The sequence below is a fragment of the Haplochromis burtoni genome, unplaced genomic scaffold (assembly GCF_018398535.1).
Source record: "Haplochromis burtoni strain Fernald_Lab_line unplaced genomic scaffold, NCSU_Asbu1 Contig_133, whole genome shotgun sequence".
Classification (NCBI taxonomy): domain Eukaryota; kingdom Metazoa; phylum Chordata; class Actinopteri; order Cichliformes; family Cichlidae; genus Haplochromis; species Haplochromis burtoni.
In genome coordinates this window covers 550342-565093 of record NW_024582494.1, presented here as the reverse complement: position 1 = coordinate 565093, position 14752 = coordinate 550342, and the positions used below count along the sequence as shown (strand labels likewise).

The window sequence follows — 14752 nt, the reverse complement described above, 5'->3', positions numbered from 1 at the left end:
AGTAATCAGTAATTAGTTACTTTTTTCAAGTAACTTGACCAACACTGGTTATTACACAGTAAATGCTTAAAATCCAGATCTAGTTTCACAAGCAAACCATTAAACAGAGACAAACATTCAAAACATGATCGGGATGTAATGTGGAAGCGAATGTCAGTGCATAAAGCTGAACTTACTGTTCAGGACTTTCGGGAGGAAAAAGCATCCTTGCAATAGAAGTTGGGTTGAAATCAGCCTGTAACCATTTCTTCACAAATGCAGCAGACCAGCCCTCTGAGTCGGGATCTACGAAGATCAAAACCAACTCAGACAGAAAACAATGGCAGAAATTATATATTTCAAAGGATTTTACTCTTATTAATAAGTTGAAAAAGGAAACACGTAGGGTACATTACCTTACAGCGCAGGAACAGCAACAATGTGCTGTGATCCTTACCTTCAGCCTCTGGGTTGGATCTTACCAACCCACCACATCAACAGGACATGGACACATGCCCCCTGCTAGACGGGTGCAAAAGTGACACTTGCCCAGCACATGACCATCTTTTGTTCATAGGAGTGAAGAGTTAGCTGGGCATGCGTTGGCAAGAGGAGAGAGGAGGATGCTGAGTGGTTATTTGTTATCATGACAATGATGACTTACATGGAACTGTCCATGTGAGGAACCTCCTGCTTTAGGACCAGTACAGGGAAGATGAGAAAATACGTAAGTTACGGACAATGGAAGGGCAAACATGGCGTCAACAGTCCAGAAAATATAGATATACTCAGATCGTACACGCTATACTTACACTGATTGCTCTATTCTACTGTATTGCTCTGCTTTAAGTGTGGATTCTGTAGCAAAACTAGCAGAGTTGGAAAATCACTGCATAATATTCAGTAACAGCTACTTCCAAGCTTTGTATATTTATCTGTTTAGTTTGAATCCATGCCTTCTGTGAACAGTGGAAATGTGATGAAACACACAAAACGTTGCATACGGGGTCTTCTCATGGGATGCTGTGGAGTAAGGTATGGTGTCTATGTTGAATGGTAGCCACTAGATCCCATCGTTATGGCAACAGAACAAATGTTAGCTTTGAGAACACCATGTGACCCTAAAACATTTCAGACGTCCCAAACATGCAGAGGGTGACGTACTACAGATCTACAGTCAGTTATTAGAGAAGATCAACAATGACTCAGGTCTGAGGAGCTTGGAAAGAAAAAAGCGTCTGGACTTTCACCTCTCATCCGAGAAGCTTCCTCAGTCCTAGGGCCAAATGGTGGAGAGTCCCAGATTTACACACCTTGGCCGTGCGATTAGGTGGAGGATCATTAGGGGGTCCATGTCCCTCTTGGTGTCAGCGTCCTGGGTCGGAGCGACCCAAGGTCCCGGAGCAGTTATGAATTATATTATTATTATTATATATGTAGGCAGCACGGTGGCACGGTGGTTAGCACTGTTGCCGCACAGCAAGAAGGTCCTGAGTTCAATTCCACCATCAGGCCGGGGTCTTTCTGTGTGGAGTTTGCATGTTCTCCCCGTGTTTGCGTGGGTTCTCTCCGGGTACTCCGGCTTCCTCCCACCGTCCAAAGACATGCAACTTGTGGGGATAGGTTAATTGGATAATCCAAATTGCCACTAGGGGTGAATGTGCGAGTGAATGTGAGTGCGAATGGTTGTCTGTCCCTGTGTGTTAGCCCTGCGACAAACTGGCGACCTGTCCAGGGTGTACCCCGCCTCTCGCCCTATGACAGCTGGGATAGGCTCCAGCACCCCCCGTGACCCTGAAAAGGATAAGCGGAAGCGAATGGATGGATGGATATTATATATGTATTTTGTTATTGCTGTCCCTCGTTCTCCCTGCTTGTAGATATATGTGTGTATGTAGGTGTGTGGGTGTGGCCCTGGCAAGTGATTGGCCACACCTGAAGTCCGTGACACACCTGCAGCTGATCAGGCCTCGTCGGAGGAGCTACTTGAGAGTGTGGTGGAGCTCTCTCCGACGCGGGATCATTGCGTGAAACTTCCAAGTCAGTGTGTTAATCCAGGAAGTACTGATCGTGTTTGCCCGCAGGGGTCAGTGTCTAACGGCTGCTTCCATTGTTCTCCCCAGGAGGAGCGTGGAGAGGAAGGACAGCACGCACAGGGTGTGCAGAGTCACGACAGCGGGGAGCACGAACACGGACGCCACTGGAAGACACACACGGGAGTCTTGGGGAGCACGGGGATTAATTGTGCATCGATATTTACCACACTGTAAATAAACGCACTGCTTATACATAGAGCACCACGCCTGGGTCCTCCTTTCCCCACATCCCCACGGTGACACTTGGGGGGACACTCCCACAGGGCTTAAATCTGGGACTCTCCACCATTTGACCCTAGAACTGAGGAAGCTTCTCAGGTGAGAGGTGAAACGTCTTCAAGCAACTTAAAGAAGTCCAGGCACCTTTCTTTCCAAGCTCCTTAGACTCCGATGACCTGGATGACTGAGAAGCTTCACAGACAATGACTCAGGTTTTAGATTAGTATTAGAGAGGATGAGATATTTATGTGTAAGTTGGTTTTTGCTGGAAAATGGTAGTTACAGATATTGAGATGATATGGATATGAAGTGTGCATTTTTCATGACGTGCCAAATAGGAAATGGGTTGATGGTGAATAAATGTTGACGTGGTTTTATCTCGTGTGATATATGACAGTTAATAGTTAGAATTTTGCATTTGCTGCACAGTGCAGATGGAAACTGCATCAACTCTGTGGCATGCAGCTACAGTGCAGACTACACCCAACGCCATAATCCTTAGGAATCTAGTGACAGCTGGTAGGGTGGTTGGAACTATTCATGATGTGAGTGTGTGTGAAACGGGGAAAGGAAAACGTGAGTAAAGTCTGAAAATGGTGTAAACTTGATCAAATGAATGAAGGGTGGAAAGGTGAAACTGATCCAAACTGTTTGTAGTGAAGGGAAGAGATGTCACATGGTGTGATGTAAGAACAGGGTGACTGGACAATGGCATGTGCTTCACCCTTTCTCCAACGCAGCTGAACTAGTGACAGTGTGACCCCCACCCAATTAAAAAGGCTCTTATGGGTTCCCATCCTAGGTGGAGGATGTTAACGTCATTGGCTGTGACTGTCATACCTTTAGGAGGTAAGTCCTGTGATTGGTCATTCTTGCGGTCAGTCGGGGGGACATAGGCGGGGCATAAACCTGCCTTGCACTTGACGCCACCAAGTTCATTCCAAAGCTGAACAAAATAAAACATTTTCATACATAATCTCAAAGGCAGAGCTCTGACAATAGTGACACCAGCTGTGTTCACACATGGACGGTGTTTTATACCTCACACTCGTACTGCCCAATATCTGCTTCAGTTGCCCTGACGACGGTCAGAGACAGGATCCCGCTCCGTGCATCATTCATAATCAAGTATTTCTGCTGGTCAGTCAACTCTTTGCCATCCTTCAACCACCTGTCAAGAGCAAGCAGCGCTGCATTCAGAAACACAATAGTTGCAAAATCGTAAAGCGACTACAGCGGTCAGCTCTGCGCTGCGATACCTAATTCTCGGTAACGGAGTGGTGAATGTGGAGCAGGAGAACTGGATGTCCTCTCCTTCAATGAGACAAACACTTTCCAGTCGACTCACGAATCTGGGTGGAGCTGGAGAAAAGAAGCATGAAAAGATCAGGTTTAGCCTAGAAACAACCAAAAGCAGCAGCTATTATATGAATATTATAAGAGGTAAGTATTCACACTACAACCTGGGTTTGCCTCTTATTTGGAATTTTATTTTATTTAATAACTGTACAGTACTCTGTTTATAGTAACCATTGTCCTTAATGTAAATATGTAAGAATAAAACTGTGTATGTTTCTGTCCTGTTTGTTTGTATGTGTGTCTTTCTGGCTGCTGTTACAACCAAATTTCCCCTTGTGGGACAATTAAAGGATTATTCTATTCTATTCTATTCTATTCTATTCTATTCTATTCTATTCTATTCTATTCTATTCGAGTAACTCCGGAGCTCTCAGGGGAAATGTTCTTACCCTACACAACGAAAGAGTTTGTAGGCAACATTAAAGTTGGATTTATGAAACGTGCATAACGGTGTATGTTGTTGCATGTTAGTAAATCAAAATCATTCAGACACAGCAGCGTTGTGCAATCTGCATACTATCTGCATACTGCCCCGCTCCATTTCTCTGCAGAAAGAAGCACAGATGTGAAATGGCAAAACTGGTGACTATGCTGTAAGAACGAAGCCCGCACCTCTCAGGCAGGGAATAAGGTCAGACTATAGAAAATTACACAATGCTGTCTGAGGTCCAAGGAGTAAGACGGAAGAGGTGTAGCTTTTCAAAGTGTTTCAACTGGAGTGATGAAACATTTAAAAATAAATCAATAAATAAAAAGCGACGAATATGATTTCCCCTGAGATCACTGCGGCTTAAATAAAAAACACAAAGTTGATACGAAAAAGCCCAACAGACCACGAGAAAGAAGAGAAACAGGTGGAAGACAAGGTGCCATGTGTCAACCTAAAAACAAAAACTCACTACAATGAAAAGAAAGATCCAAATTCTCAGCATCAAGAAATCACGCTGCCGTGATGGAAGTCATCCTGAAGAAAGGTAATGTTTAAGCTGTGATAAAATAAAATAACGAATAGGGGAATATGTTTAAAGAACAAAGGTTAAAGGCCACATCGCTACATTTAGTAATTTGTTTAATTTACATGTTTTCTTTTTGTTGCAATTCTGTGCATTTTGTTGCTTATGCTGTTTTTAAAAAAAGGGCATTTTTGTAAATAATAACCAAAAGGCAATAATAAAAACAATAGTTGTTGTTGTTACTTGTAGAAGTAATGGTGAAAGCAGTAGTAGGTGTAGTATTCATTTTAAAGATTTGTGTTTAAATTCCTGAGGCAACCAAGAAGTTGTTTATTTGTTTTTACGTCTAAATGTGTTCGTAATATTGATCAATCATGGATACGTGTGTGAAACAGTCGCGTGATTTACGCACAGATTTGTTTGTAAGTAAATCAGCATCACAAAACTTTATTAATCGCTGAGAAATTATACAAAGTAGTTCCCTGACAACAAGGAGAACCAAAACTTTCTCGATCCACATGTTTGAAAAGACAAAACAAACACTAACATACAAAGTAAAAGACAAAGAAAAAAGTAAGAAAAAGTTAAAGTAAGGACACAAAAGCATCAGCAGCTGAAACAGGCTGCGTGCCGCCTGACGCATGCGCACATATCAATCGAGCCCCAGTGTTAGCATAGTTTAAACTCGGATTGGTAACTCACCCTGCACCACCACCTTAGCCAGAGTGCCAGCTCTGCCCATGAAGCTGGTAGCGTAGCACGCATACTCTCCAGAGTCCTCCGCAGTGAGGCTGTCCAGGATGAGACTGCAGGAGCCCGACCGGTCTGCTGTGATGATGTGACGTGGGTCGTCCTCCAAAGGAAGGCCATCTAGGAGGAAGGGATCAGGATCCAGGTAGGTTCATCACTGTGACCATAACACTCAATTATGTGGTGATAAACTCGTCTGCTATTCTGGACACTGTCTCCGTGACATGTCACACAAATACACGTTTTCTTTTCTTTTTAGGAACACAGTAATACCTGAAAGTGAAACCACCTTTTTGGGTTGTCTTCATGCATCTCAATCATCCAGGTAAGTAAATCTCCAAAAGTTGATTCTGTTCATCTGGACGTAGCGTTTTGTGGGAGAAACGTTTCGTCATCATCCAGGTGACCTCTTCAGAAGAGAATTTGCATAATTAAGATGAAGGAACTGACCTCCCAGCCCATTGTTCCGTCAGTGGGCTGGTTTCAGTCATCATATGTACTCTTTCTAGGATTGAAACCTGCAGTCAGCTGAGACTGAAGCAGTCACCTGGATGAGTGACCAAACGTTTCTCTCACAAAACGCTGCGTCCAGATGAACAGAATCAACTTTTGGAGACACTGTGTTGATTTTTAAAGTGGAAAAGGTGAAATGCAGTTTTATACCTAACACGAGTTTAGATGACAAAGGATTGGCACTGATGAAGTGCGCAACAAATTTACAAGACAACCCGATATAAAAACACGAAAACACAAATGTATTAAATGTTGGATTAACCATTACAGAAGCATAAAAATGATGCTGGTACTTCAGGGCAGGTGTAAACCTCACATTAGGTGGTCGTCTGATAAATGTGTTCAGCACAGTATGTAAAAGTTGGCTTAACTGTCAGTTCTTCATATAAGTCAGAGTTACTTTGAATGCAAAATGTGGATACACGACGACATAAATAACAAGATATGTATGCGAATGAGGGCAAACAATCTGATCTGATAAAACATCAAACAGATGCAACCATGTGAAGTATAATTTTCTATTATGTGTCTATTTTCAAACCTTTGAGCCAGCTGATCTCTGGTTTTGGAGATCCTGACACTTTGCAGGTCAGCTTGATTGTTTGTCCCATCTTCGATGTGCAGTCAGACAGCAGTGAGCCAAACACTGGGGGACCTGTGGATGCAAACACGCAAATATACATCAAGCACACAGCGTAACTCCCCTCTTCTCTTCACCCTGTACACCTCTGACTTCTGCTACAACTCTGAATTATGCCACATTCAGAAGTTTGCAGACGACATGGCCATCATGGGGTGTATCTGGGATGATCAGGAAGAGGAGTACAGAAGTCTGGTGAGGAACTTTGTCGCATGGAGTCACACAAACCACCTGCAACTCAACACCTCAAAGACTAAGGAACTGGTTGTGGACTTCGGGAGGTCCAGAGAAGGTCCACTGCCGGTTCAGATAGAGGGGGAGGAGGTGGAGGTGGTCAACAAGTACAAGTACCTCGGGCTGTGGGTGGACAATAAACTGGACTGGTCATGCAACACAGAGCACCTGTATAAAAAAGCCCAAAGCCGACTGTACTTCCTCAGGAGGCTGAGGTCTTTTAACATCTGCAGGAAGCTCCTGAGGATGTTTTACCAGTCGGTGGTTGCTGGAGTACTTTTCTATGCTGTGGTGTGCTGGGGGAGCAGCACAGCAAAGAAGGACTCATCCAGGCTGGAGAAACTGATCAGGAAGGCTAGCTCTGTGGTCGGCATGAAGCTGGACACTCTGGTGACAGTGGCAGAGAAAAGGACACTAAAGAAACTGCTGGACATTATGGACAATGCTGGGCATCCTCTGCACACGGCCATTAACAACCAGAAGAGTCTGTTCAGTGACAGGTTGCTTCTCCCCAAGACAAGAACTAACAGACTTAAAAACTCCTTTGTCCCACACGCCATCAGACTGTTTAACTCCTCTCTGGAGGGGAGAGGGAGGGGAGACAGGAGGACAAAGGAGGGGGGAACAACTAAGCTGTAGTGCCTCTTCACCTCACTGTGCAATACTTTTGTAAATAGTCAACAGTGCAATAGACTCAATACTTGAAATGTGCAATTCACTTGTATTTTTATTTTTTATTCCTATTTATTCTATTTATCCCCTTTGTATATTTTATTTATATTTGTCTCTGTATTTATATATGTGTGTGTGTGTGTGTGTGTGTGTGTGTGTGTGTGTGTGTGTGTGTGTGTGTGTGTGTGTGTGTATATATATATATAACAATTCTGTAACTGTAACTTCGGTCGTTGCTGTGCTTTTTTTGGAAGTCGAATTTCCCAGAGGAACCCACCCGAGGGATTAATAAAGTTCTATCTTATCTTATCTAACTGGACCCATCAGTTTATCTTTGACTGTTTATCACTGAGATAACTTTTAATCCAGCGTTTCAGAACTGAATGTTGCCGTGTTAAGTTAATGAATGAAACAGTATTTAGTTTTATGGTTTTATCATAAAAATGTTCGATGTTCAGTACCTGGACTAACAGACTTACTGTTAGTAGGCAGGCTGGAACGTTGCTGTAGCTCCTTCAGGTCTTTAAGCCAGGACAGTTTGAGCAGCGTGGAGCTGCCCTGCAGCGTGTACCTCCTTATGGAGCCTCTGTGTTCATGCCACAAGCCCCAAGACCTTTCGTCTCCACCCACAGTCTCCTTTATTTCCACATCATTCAGCTGGAGACAATGAGGAGGACGAGTAAGTGGGAGGACGACATGAAGAACTGGAAAAGCAGTAAGTGTACGGCGTGGTGCGACGCAGAACGACAAATGACCTTACCTTCATTTTGTTCTTGAAGGTGTAGGTGTCTCGGTTCATGCTGGTGTCTTTTTTCAGTTTACACAGTACAATGCATTCCCTGAAGAGAAAGACTTGTCTCTGATGCCCTCTAGAGGGGGTCTTAATTTCTGGAGTCTCCTCCGACACTGTGAAGGATCCCTAAAGAGAAGAAGACGTGAAATCATTTGCGTGTTTCTGCACAACTAGAATGTTACGACAGTTTTTATGGTTTGCTTGTTTCATGCTGGAACCAGATCTAAACTGTATATAAGTCATTTTTGCCCACCTGACGCACGGGCTCGCCCAGGGCAATAAGAGGAGCCGGGTAGTTCTCAATCAGAGACACCTTGTGCAGGTTGTCTGACCTCCAGGGAAGGCAGGACACCAAAGAGAAAGCATCCTCCAGCAGATAGCAGCTCTGGCCACTCTTAGCTTTATTCTTGATTAACTCCTGCAGGTAAAAAGTTGAACTTTTCATGTGACACACTTTAAAGAAGATTACCCCTAATAGCCTTAAATGTTAAATGGTATTAAATCTATATGCTGACCTTTAGTAACGCTTGGTAAGTTTGAATTCTTTCCACTGGTTGCTGGAGGAAGGTAAGGACATCCATAACAGCACCGTCCAGCTTACCAGCTTCTGGTAACTCCTGAAATATGCCAGGAAACAACAACACATTAGACTGATGTAGTAATCCTGCTCTCCACACCTTTGTTTCAGCAGCATTAAATGTTTATACTTGAATTCAGTTGTGAATACCTTGAAAAACTGTTGGATGGCCTTGTCAGCGATGCAGGCCTCTGCCTGAGCTTGACCCACCATGTAGTGCAGATACTTCTCAAAGTCTTCTCTGTGTTTGATCAGATGCATGGCCACGTCATCATCCGTGGCACACTCCCTCAACCCAGGAAGGACACACCTGAGAAAACACGAGTTCTGTTACTGTGATTTGACACGTTGATGCGTTTTGCCTTTGATCTAGCACGTGTGTATCACCTCTCGTGTAACAACACGATGTCTTTGATGTTCCTGAAAATGAGCTCTTTCTGGTTGAGGACGTTAACGGGGACGCGGTAGCTGGAGTCCAGAAAATTTAGCTGCTGAGATATAAACATCTTCATCTCTCTCACAAACTCCTCCTCTCCGTCAATCAGGCCTTGGATCAACTGACTAAAGATACAGGGAAACAAATAGATTCATCACAGAAGCCAAGATGTTATTCAGGACCAGCTGTGATGACCAACACCAAAGTATCGTAGAAGTGCATGAACATACATGAAATATGTATGCATGTATTTACTCTGACACAGTTTAGTCATCATCAGTATAAGTCATCCAGTATCCCAATACTAGTAAAGCTCATCTGGCAGTATGACACACCTCAGGCCTCTCCTGTACTCTTCTCCTGTACATCCAATTCCATCAAGATCCTCTTGACGTGCTCTCAGCTGAGGGAAGGTCTCCTGTTTAAAATGACAGTTATAACTATTAAAAGCTCATTTTTTAAATCCTCAACGTCTTTGTTGATATACTAATAAACTAACAGTATAGATTTTCAACATGCTTGTCATGCGGATGTCTATATCCCACCTTTCTCTTCTTCTCCAGGTATGCTGGACACAGCCATCCCTGCCGAGCAGGGTTGGTTTTGGTGGGTTTGGTCCTCACCAGCCATCTGTCAGGATGAACAGAGTCCAGGACCTCTACAAACTGGCCCTCCTTCAGAATAAAACTCTCCTTACTGCCACTGTTAGGGCTACAGTGAGCTCGAGCCACATATATTTCAGACGTCTGAGGAAGAAAACAGCAAATACATTATTTATGCCTCAGCTGGGACGTGTGCAATATTATTTTGTCCTACAGTGACTTTATCAGATTTGTTCCACTGATGCTTAAAAAGGACATAAAAATAGACGATAACGTGCATCCAATCAACGTAAATCACCTCTCGTCTGTCCTCTTCCCCCTCCGACTCAGATCCAGAGACAGTGCTGTCCAAGGGCGTGTGGGCACGATGTTTTGGAGATGGTGTCCTCATTTTACTGTCATGGGCCCCTAAACATTTGTAATAGAGGATAGCTTCAGTACACCTGCTCAGAAAGTTGCATAAATAATATATTAAATAAATAACCTTGCTGACCTTTGATCTTTAATAGCGTCTTCGGAGGCTGGGTTGTCTCTTCGTTATCATCCTTCGGAGCTGCTTGTTCTGTTGGTTTTGGTTCTTCCCTGTGACAATATTCATATTTTTGGCATCTTTACAGCCAAACAAAATGACATTCATAGAATAAATCAAATGTTTTATCTGGTACCTCGGTGTGATTGTGGAAATCTCAACAGGTTCCATCATATCGGGAGCTGTGTCATAATCGGAGGGACTCGACACTGTTGAAGGCAGAGTAATGAATCGTTAGTGCTTCAATGTGACCCAGTCAAGTTTTTAAAGCTAAGTCACTCACTGGAGCTGGCAGCCATGACAGAGGACCGTCTCCTCTCTTGGGGGGTCTGCTGAGGCGCATGCTCTGTCAGCGTGTAGGCCTCCCACAGCGACACATTCATGCTTTCTGCATAGTCCTCTGCTGACGTGGGCACCTGCGCTTGACTCGGTGGCAGATTCTCATTCTGGTCTTTGGGCGGGGCTGCGGGCTTTGTTGGGGCGAGCTGCAAAGGAGTAATGGCTGCAAGAGGTGGGTGTACGGGCTTTTGTGCCACAGGAGCAGGCTGGGGGGTTTGCACCACTGTTATGTTTCCATTGTAGGAGGTCACACCAAACTTATTGACCGCCTCACAGGTATAAATTCCTCTGTCGCTGTTTAACAGGTTCTTGATCACAAGTGTGCATTCTCCATCATCTGTGGTCGTAATCCTGCATCTCTGGTCGTTGCAAATTTGTTGGCCGTTTCTGAGCCACCGTACTGCGCTGGGCTTTCCCTCGACAACACACATTAGTGTGAGCGTACTGTGAAGATCTGCTGTCTGGTTCTTAAAAACCTCTTTAAAAACAGGTCGCATGTCTTTGCGCGTCTTGAAGCCTTTGAAGGCAGCCTGGATCTTGACCGCAGCCTCTTGCATTTGTGGTTCGTCCTCGGTGCTGATATCGATCTCCGGCGGAGACTCCTTCAATGGTTCTGTCGTCTGGAGTGCAATCTCAACAAAGGGTTCGTGGGGCTGGACATCCCTGTGGGCAGCTGGTATCTCAGTCAGAGCCTCTGAGAAAGTTTCATCTTCAGAAATATAAAGGAGGGGAATGTCTTCTGCCACCTGTGTTTGTTGTTCTTCCTCCCTCCTCGTTGGCTTCACTGCCAGTCTCACGTCCTGGTCCATTTCCGGTTCTTTTCTCATGGGTTGAACTGGCTGTTTTAATGCAGGGTTGGCAGGCTGCTCTGTTTCCTCAGTTGCTGACTGGTTCCTCTCAAATGCTGGTTTCTCTTCGGCCTGTTTTATTAACGGCTTTAGAAGCTGTTTCATAGGTTGGTCTTGAACTTTTACCACTGCTGTTGTTGGCTCTTGTTCCTCTCGATCCGTCTCCGTGTCCCGTGATACTTGTTTTTCTACACCTTTTACTTTGCTTTTTGTCCTCACAGGAGGCTTTGGATGAGTAAACGCATCTTCCTTTTCCACCGGCCGTTCTGGTTGTTCAGTCGGCTCTTTTTCTGGCTTTGTTTCTCTCTCTGACTCTTTGGACACTTGTTTATTCAGATGATCTCTCTGTTTGCTGTCTTCTTCAGAATCGATCTGTGTCATCTTTAACATTGTAGGAAGGATCTCTTCACCATCCTTCAGTAAATACTTGATTGGTGGCTTTCCATCTGTCAGTTTTCCTTTAGATCTTGTTGGTGGTTTCAAAGGCTCTCCTTCTGTCTTGTCTAGTTCACCTTCATTTTCTAAAGATGTCATATTTTGATCTTTCATTGATTCTTTGCTAATCAACCCTTGCAGTGGTTTCACAGGAGACTTGTCATCCTGGCTTATCGTTCCTACTTCTGCAGCTGGATGTTTCTGCTTCTCCTCAACTCCACCTGTTTTTGCCAAATGTATTTCTAGTTGTTCGGAGCTGTTTTCAGTTCCACGTTTCTTTTCTTTTTGTTTCCTTTGTGCAAAACATGTTTTATCCAAAGCCCTGTCTGATTGAACTTCTTCGTGGTCAGCTTTAGCTAATTCTTCAGTATGTCTTCTTGTTTGTTTCATCTCCGGTAAAGCATCAGTTTCTTTTTCCAAATGCCTAGCTGGCTCCTCGACCTTCCCGTCAACCCTATAGTCTGTAGTCTCCTGTAGTCTCACAGGTTTATCAGCTTTCTCGTTCACCTCCCTGTCCTTCACTTTATTAATCTGTCCATGTGCTGCGTTCTGTGCACCATCCGTGCCTTTTTCTACAGCTCTTGCAGACTGAGTGTCCTTTTGGACTTTATCATCATGCTTCAGCGCAGACGGTCTGAGGTCAAAAACAAGCTCCGTGTCTTTTTCTGAATTTGCAATTGATGCTTTTCTTGCCCTCTTTTTAGGCTCAGGAGGAGCTGGTTTACCCTCTGGGACCACTGGTCTCTGCGTCTCCTGAGCAGGAGTTGTTTCTTTTGCCTGCGGCATGATTGTTGGAGGTTGTGCCTCTGCTGGAGTCGGTTGTTGTCCTGGACAAAGGAAATGGACATGAGTGTGTTTACCTTCTTGTAACCTCGCCGATCAGCAATAAATCAACATACCTTTTACTTGCACCATTGCAGTGGTCTCTATGCTTCCTGCCTGACAAGAGTAGTTACCACTGTCTTCAGGTTTGAGCTCATTGATGATCAGCTGCAGGAAGCAGCCGTCTTGCTTCATCTCGTACTTCCTGCTGGCCCTCAGTGGGAGCTTGTTCTTTCTCCACTGTATTGATACGCTGGGCTTAGACAGCTCACAATACAGGGAAGCTGTACCTCCTGCTTCAGCCTCTATACTTTCTAATTCTTTGTTGAAGAATAGAGTGAGCTCTAGGTGGGATAGAACAGCCCAACAAATAGTTTGATACAGGGTCAACTAAGAAATACAGAATGCTACGATTTAGCTTACATAATGCTAAAGTGCCACAAGTGTTCAGAAACTGATATTAAGACTCCATGAATGCAGCTGAAATGCACACATGCACAAACCTTTCACTGTCACAGTTGCGCTGGTCTCTGCTTTGCCTGCTTGGCACGTGTAGCTGCCGCTGTCTTCCACTTTGAGTTCCTTAATCAGCAGCTGCATGAAGCAGCCCTCCTGCTTCATTTCATACTTTGCATTCGGTCTCACCAGTAGCCCGTTCTTCTTCCACTGCACCATAACTCCAGGTTGAGACAGTTCACAGGAAAGGGAAGCCACGTGTCCTTCTTCAGCTTCCATGCTATGTAAACCTTGCTTGAAGAATGGAGGGAGCTCTGAGGTGAGGAAGGAAGGTAACGCTATGTTTTTAATATCTAGCTCATAGTGAACAATGGACTATGTACAAGAAGATGTAATAGATTGCTTTACTGTGTAAATGTCTGCTGTGGATGAGTTTAAAACCAGTGTACAAACCCTTTACTGTCACAGTCCCACTGGTTTCTGCACCTCCAGCTTTACAGGTGTAGCTGCCGCCGTCCTCAGGTTTAAGATCTTTGATGTGGAGCTGGAGCAGGCAGCCGTCCTGCTTCATCTCATACTTCCTGTTGGCTCTTAATGGTGTGTTGTTTTTCTTCCACTGCACTGACACCCCAGGTTTAGACACTTCACAGTGCAGGGCTGCTGTGCTTTCCTCCTCGGCTTCTATATTTTGTAATTCTCTCTTGAAGACAGGAGGCAGCTCTGGTAAAATAGGCAAGGAATTTAAAATTCATAATGTATAAGGAAACACGCTAATACATCACTAACTATATTTTCTCTTTAAACTACAAATATTTCAAGTGTGTGAGTTAAACAAACTAAACTAAAAGACTATGAATAACAAATAATAGGACAGGATAGAATAACAGAAGGCTGCACTAATATCAGAGCTTTACCAAATGATTGGGGAAAAGTCAGGCTGTTCTTGCTGCACACACCTTTCACTGTCAGAGCTGCAGCTGTCTCTGCAGCTCCTGCTCGACACGAGTAGCTGCCGCTGTCCTCGGGTTTGAGCTCTTTTACATGAAGCTGCAGGAGGCAGCCGTCCTGCTTCATCTCATACTTCCTGCTGACTCTCAGAAGCAGCTTGTTCTTCTGCCACTGCACTGATAATCCAGGTTTAGACACTTCACAGTGCAGGAAGGCGGTGCCTCCTTCCTCGGCAGCCACATCTTTCAAATCTTGTTTGAAAACAGGCGGGCGCTCTGGAGAAAAAGTCATCATACATACAGGATACATACAATACTTCAGGCATAAACAAAAGTCGTATAAAATATCTTTTCAACAGCTAATGTAAGATAGCAACATACAGAATGAAACATGTGTGTGTGTTTGTATGGTGGATTCTGTTTTGCATACCTGTCACGGACACTTTTGCAGTAGTTTCAGCCGTCCCTGCTTGACACGTGTAGCAGCCGCTGTCCTCGGGTTTGAGCTCTTTTACATGAAGCTGGAGGAGGCAGCCGTCCTGCTTCATCTCAT

At 44.3% G+C, this 14752-nt stretch overlaps 1 protein-coding gene across 9 annotated transcripts in view; it reads right to left on the bottom strand.

The window, feature by feature from the left end:
• obscna (obscurin, cytoskeletal calmodulin and titin-interacting RhoGEF a) overlaps positions 1-14752 on the bottom strand; it is a 40979-nt gene that overhangs the window by 9350 nt on the left and 16877 nt on the right. For 8 of the 9 annotated variants that reach the window (XM_042224224.1, XM_042224225.1, XM_042224222.1 and 5 more), the window contains 23 exons: positions 14630-14747; positions 14209-14475; positions 13706-13972; positions 13300-13566; positions 12874-13140; positions 10636-12801; positions 10489-10561; positions 10317-10405; positions 10122-10231; positions 9767-9967; positions 9557-9639; positions 9173-9346; positions 8936-9095; positions 8724-8825; positions 8462-8626; positions 8176-8334; positions 7895-8072; positions 6411-6524; positions 5309-5476; positions 3554-3656; positions 3336-3465; positions 3135-3240; positions 177-285 (listed from right to left, as the gene is read on the bottom strand). In XM_042224224.1, the coding sequence (XP_042080158.1) occupies positions 177-285; positions 3135-3240; positions 3336-3465; positions 3554-3656; positions 5309-5476; positions 6411-6524; positions 7895-8072; positions 8176-8334; positions 8462-8626; positions 8724-8825; positions 8936-9095; positions 9173-9346; positions 9557-9639; positions 9767-9967; positions 10122-10231; positions 10317-10405; positions 10489-10561; positions 10636-12801; positions 12874-13140; positions 13300-13566; positions 13706-13972; positions 14209-14475; positions 14630-14747 (5576 nt within the window). The remainder of the gene's footprint in view (positions 1-176; positions 286-3134; positions 3241-3335; positions 3466-3553; positions 3657-5308; positions 5477-6410; positions 6525-7894; positions 8073-8175; positions 8335-8461; positions 8627-8723; positions 8826-8935; positions 9096-9172; positions 9347-9556; positions 9640-9766; positions 9968-10121; positions 10232-10316; positions 10406-10488; positions 10562-10635; positions 12802-12873; positions 13141-13299; positions 13567-13705; positions 13973-14208; positions 14476-14629; positions 14748-14752) is intronic. The other variant, XM_042224229.1, reaches the window with a different exon arrangement.